The 6,074-nt window shown below is 45.5% G+C and overlaps 1 protein-coding gene across 1 annotated transcript; it reads left to right on the top strand.

Moving 5' to 3' along the window:
* The first annotated feature begins 3,785 nt into the window (after positions 1 to 3,785).
* Positions 3,786 to 5,569, top strand: LOC134655095 (protein spitz-like). The gene has a single exon (XM_063510557.1). The coding sequence runs from the start codon at positions 4,129 to 4,131 to the stop codon at positions 4,816 to 4,818; it is 690 nt and encodes a 229-aa protein (XP_063366627.1). The 5' UTR covers positions 3,786 to 4,128; the 3' UTR covers positions 4,819 to 5,569.
* Positions 5,570 to 6,074: the final 505 nt, after the last annotated feature.

Genomic DNA, 6,074 nt, shown 5'->3' with positions numbered 1-6,074 from the left:
TGGTATGCTTTTAGATTGTTTATTTTCGGTTTGAAGGTTTCAAATTAAATTTTATGCCATTAGTTTGTAACCTTATACACATAGTGTGCTTTTTATATGTAGAAAAAATAAATTATTTAATATCTTTATTTTTGGAAAATAACAAATGCTATCATACAAAAATAAGGTTTTAGAATGTTTCAAATATGTCATTTGACATTACTTTTTTATTAACTTGTTTCACGCTTTCTTAAAAACGCTCGCTTTTATTTACTTGACAACACGATAAAAAAAATTGTCTATGGTGCAAGTGGTTTTGTTTCAACTAATGGGCCTTAAAGTGGTAACACACTATCGCACCGCATCGCGACCTTGGTGCGTCGCACCCATAAGTGAGAGCGAGGAAGAGATATCTGTTTCTCGCTCTCACTTATTGGTGCGACGCACCAAGGTCGCGGTGCGGTGCGATAGTGTGTTATCACTATTACAAAGTCCTGCAAAGGGCCCTCCACACTCGTGCGCGAATCGCGGTGCGAAGCCGCGAACGCGAGTGTGGAGGGGGCTTAAGAGTGAAAGATGTATCTGCTAGTGACTTGGAGGATATAATCAAACGGAGACGCCATGTCTGTAATTTTCTGTACAAAACAGTCTGCCGATTTTTGCGGGGGAGGGGAACGTCAAATGTATGCGTAACGTAAAAATAGCCATGTCAGATAAACGTCAGTCCATACATTGTGTATGACCGTTGGCCGCCTATTTTCGACAGAGGGGAAAGCCTGTTAATGGCTACTCCGTTTAGTTGTATCCTCCAAGGCTAGTGAGCAGCTTTTTCCTTTAAATTACCTACTTTAAATGTTTCGCACGGTGAGTTACATAGCCGATGGTTATTTTAAATGTCAATTTATAGTGCGTCAAGCAAATCTTGTCAGTAGCAATGTACTGCAAATTAAAGTAGGGTAACACCATGTAACACTCAAAGAGCAGAATTGCGCTAAGAAAAGCAGCAATGTACATCGAACCAAAACGTGTTTATTTTTCCGCCCTTCATACGTCAGTTTCAAACATTTCCCTCACAACTTAAATAGACGGAGCCCCGCTTTGCGGGGCTCCTATTTCTGAGCGGTTTGCCCTTCGGGCATCTGAAGCTACCTAACGAACCTAACTTACTTACCTACCTACGCTTTTTTCCCCAAAGTGTAATGTTTTCACGGACGTCTCACTAAATCAATAGATAGGTAGGTTAGGTTCGTTAGGTAGCTTCAGATGCCCGAAGGGCAAACCGCTCAGAAATAGTGTTACTGTTTTTTTTTTAAAGAAACAGTCCGACGTACTCCAGATTTGATGGACACCCCAGCGTTTGTCATAGTTTGTTGTTGATATGTCAGGCAGCGCCACGAGTGTTAAAAATGGGAACTAAAAACTGTCAAAGCGGCGGCTAATGACTCGCTGTATTACATTACGGCTAGCATGGCATTCTCATTCAGCCGCATTGAATCCGGCTAATCGTTAAACCGCCGCATTTCAAAACGCCCCTGTTTTAGAAAACGGCTAGCCGTAATGTAATACGGCGGATTATACGATCCGACTGCGACAGATACACGAGTATTTATTCACACGATGGCGGTGGCGCTTTTTATCAAGCGTTGTTGGATTTTCGACTTAAAGCGTTGGTCGCTAAATCGAATTTAGCGAGTGGACGGATTCAAGCGCTTTTTTAACGCGCGTTGAAAAAGCGCTCGTTAGTAGGAGGCCTTACTCTCTATAGACATAGCACACTACCGCCCCGCACCTTGGTGAGGTGCGGTAGTGTGTTATGGTTTTAAGACGTTTCGTATGTATAGATGGTCAAGCAAATCTTGTCAGTAAAAAAGGCGCGAAAATCAAATTTTCTATGGGACGATAACCCTTCGCGCCTACATTTTTCAAATTTGCCGCCTTTTTCTACTGTCAAGATCTGGTTGACCAAGTATATCTATGGAATGAATTTTCCTGATCAAATCAACTGATTTAATTAGTCATGTCTGGATACCTTAACACTCGCATTCGCGGCTTCGCGCCGTGATTCACGCACATATTCTGGAGGGGGCTTTATGTCAGCGAATTAAGAACATGGGACATACATATTTTTGAGTAAGAGCGCGGCTACACTGGCGATTTGCGAGCGAGTTGAAAGCGAGGCGAGCGCGCAACGATATCGCCGCGAGCACGCAACGACTTCGCTCCTATATATATACGCAGCGGCAGCGAAATCGTTGCGCGCTCGCCGCGATATGGTTGCGCGCTCGCGGCGAACTCGTTGCGCGCTCGACTCACTTTCAACCTATCCTAGACCAACAGACTAGACTGCATGCAAATGGTGCGATGTGTAGATGGTGGCCTTAAAAAAAACTACGAGACTCGATTCGATTACCATCGGCTTGCCCAATTTAATTTGAGACACTAGTAGATTTGGTACTTATGTAACTTATGTTAATATGTAAAAAAAAACGACAACATTAAGTATAACAGTGATATGAAAGGAAAACTACTTATCTTCTCAATTGTTCAAGTGAAATAGGTTTTTTCTTAATAATTATGTAGATCAACATTAGCAGTTACAAATACATAAGATGTGAAATACCTTGATGTTAATTGTACATAACAAGTTTACCTAATTTAGTAACCAAAAGAAGATTACAGGGCTTTAGGCGGCGGAGGAGGAGCACAGACCTATTAGAACGCTATCCTGTTTCTATGAGGAGGAGTACAGGAGGGGCAGTAGGTATAAGTAATGAGAATAATTTACGCATATTTATATAATTATAGGAACGTCATGTACTTATGTTTAAATGGAAAAATATAGCAATCTGGCGACTTAATTTATGGGACTTTTGCATTAATACGACGACTGGTCTGGCCTAGTGGGTAGTGACTAGTGACACTAGTGACCCTGCCTGTAAAGCCACGGTCCTGGGTTCGAATCCCGGTAAGGGCATTTATTTGAGTCTTGGGTGTTTTCTACGTATTTATGTATTTGTATATTATATATATCGTTGTCTGAGTACCCACAACACAAGCCTTCTTGAGCTTACTGTGGGACTTAGTCAATCTGTGTAAGAATGTCCTATAATATTTATTTATTTATTTTATTTAATCTGACTTAGGTAAGTAACCTATGAGGTACTTAACCTTAGTTTCTGTAGAACTCTTTGCAAGTGGATCAGATTCGATATTTTTAAATGAAACCCATGAGAGATTTATGAAATTCAATCTGCCTAAATATAAATGCCCACTTACAGAACTTTAATAGGTACTTTAATTGGTGCATTGCAATTATTAATTACAACGTAAATACTTATAGTACAGATTGTGTGCATTAATTAAAATTTCCCAAGTTTCACAGTAGCTGTACCGTAATAGAAATAGATAATCTAATTAAAGGTTTAACCTTCTAAGTTGATTTCGTAATGTGGCGCAAGTGTTTCAAGAGCCCAGTGCAACCCGAATAGGTACACACTTTACCCACCTACCCATTGGTCAAGTATCAGCTACTTAAGTAACTGTTTCATAATTCATGAAGATATAATCGGAGTAATTCATATATCACAACCAATAGGGCGTTTTGAAAGCTGTAAAGTTGCTTATTATTCGAGATACAGAACGAAGCTAGGCTGAATGTCTGAGATAAAGAAGCTAACTACTTGTTCATAATCCCATACGAAAGAAAAAAAAAGGTTCACGCACACAAACGACCATATGACGCATACTTGTGTATTTCCCCGTGTCCGCACGCGGCGCGCACACACGCGCGCGCGAGTTCACCGCCATTCATTCTCGTCGGCAGATGGCGGATGCAGTAGACGCCCTCCGCTCCGACCGTCAGTCGCGCATAGACAACCGACCGAGCACAGTGTTTTTGCTCAGCACCATTTTGTGTGTATCGTTTCGAACGGGACATTGTGTGTATGTGCTCCGTGAATAATCGAATAGCACGAACTATCAGTGTCGAGTCGAATACAGTGTTTCTCTCGCGATATGCCCCCGCGGGGTTCGATGAGATATCTCGGGCGCCCGTAGAAACCGCGCCTCCGTCATGAGCGAGTGATCGTCGAGCGAGCGACGTAAAAAAAGTTAACACAGGAAACATGTCTCGGCGGACCGCCGACGCGGATGCGAGCGAAGGGTTCGAAATTCGAAAGCGGTCATGTCATCGCCTCTCGGATTTCGTATAAGTCACCGTCCAATGTCAAAATCGTGCACGTACCGCGAGCGCCGATACGGGAGCCGCGTACCCTCCGGAGCGTGCGGAAAATGCAATCGTTGATAGTTTGGTGGGCGGTGGTGTCGGCGGCCTGGGCGCTGGCGGGCGCGTGCTCGAGCTCCATCTCCAAGCGGCCGGCGCGGCCCGCGAGGCCCGTCGCCGCCGCGCCGGCCCGCCCGCCGCCGCAGCCGAGGCTCAACGTCACCTTCCCCACCTTCAAGTGCGAGCCCGACTACTCCGAGTACTACTGCCTCAACGGCGGCGTGTGCTTCACCGTGGTCATCTCGGACAGCCCCATCTACAACTGCGAGTGCCGCAGCGGGTACGTGGGGCAGCGCTGCGAGTTCAAGGACCTGGACGACTCGTACGTGCTGACGAGCCGGCAGCTGATGATGGAGACGGCGTCCATCGCGGGCGGCGCCACGGTGGCGGTGTTCCTGGCCATTCTAGTCTGCTTCGGCGCGTGGGTGCGGCTGCGGAGGCGCGCGCCCGCGCCCAAGGCGCCCGAGAGCGGGCTGCCGGCGCGCGTGCAGCTCGTGGCGCTGGCGCCGCCCGGCCGGCCCGCCGCCGTGGCCGTGCAGCCGCCCGGCCGGCGCTGATGGACGCTAGTGCGCTTTATACGTGTTAAGTTATGTGGATCGAACGAGAATATAAGAAAATTTATGTGATAATTATTTTACGAAGCTTATAATTTATTCGGAAGGAATCTCTTTTGTATATACCGGATCCGTCGATCGTCGCGTCGATAAATTCAGTGTTCCGAGTGTTGTGGACGGTACCTGTGTCGTCGTGTGCGGGGAGCCGGCGGGCCCGGAGCCCTGCACGCTCCTCGGCCCTCCTGGATGTCGCGGATCCCCGATCGTCGTATTTATTAGTCCTCCGTTGTATCTGAATAGATTGTGATGAAGTGGAAGGTGTGAGGCGGGGAAGGCCCCGGACGCACATTCCGTCTCGAGGATAGTGTATGTTACTGGTGTCAGTATTATTTTGTAATGAGTGTTAAGCCGGCAGCTTTACTTTATTTTATAATTTATACCTGTTATCCCTTTGGGATAGTGCTGTATTATATTCGTTTAAAGGCTGAGATGTGGCCCGGAAGGTAGGCTTCTTGTAAATATAGCCCGCATAGGTATTTATTAGATATTTATGATCGTTTATTTATTGACTGCTTTATTTAGTTATCTCCGAGATGAGCCACTGCAAGCCTAACTCGACATAACGGTTGCATTTTCATTTCACCTGCTATGCATGGCCTCGTAAATCACTTATTCCCAATTGTAATCTCATTATGAATCTCCTCCTGTCTTGGTATTTTGTGAAAAATAAAATAACATTGGATGGTGTATAAAATTATCAGTCTGCAGTCTAACCAGCCATATTGTTAAGTTTCTGTATATTGTAGTTGTCGCTGCTGTCAATAATAACAAAATAGTTCAGTGTACAGGTGACGTGAGTGGATGAAGGCATATGTTGAACCGGTTAACAGTTAGTTGTTCTATATTTAACTTTTATAATTATCTAAATAAAAAAATAGGAATGCAATATGATACCTTCATTCGCTTAAGTATATCTTCTAAACTATGTAAATATGAACCCAATGTAAGGTGGAGTGGAAGTATTGTACAGCCCCAGTAGGCAAGGCACGGCATGTAAGGAAGGTTGCCTGTTTATTTTTAACTCTTGTTTAACCCCAGCTGTGCGAGAGGCTGTTTAGACTGCATGGGACTCAAAAAAATAGCAAATTAGTTAACGGGCTGTGCGGCGCGGGCGGAGCGCCGGGCCCGGGCCTCGCGGGGCCTGCAGCCTCGCGGGGCCTGCAGCCTCGCGGGGCCTGCAGCCTCGCGGGGCCTGCAGC

Source organism: Cydia amplana, chromosome 16, assembly GCF_948474715.1.
Source record: "Cydia amplana chromosome 16, ilCydAmpl1.1, whole genome shotgun sequence".
In the NCBI taxonomy this organism is placed as follows: Eukaryota; Metazoa; Arthropoda; class Insecta; order Lepidoptera; family Tortricidae; genus Cydia; species Cydia amplana.
This window is presented reverse-complemented; position numbering and strand designations above follow the sequence as displayed.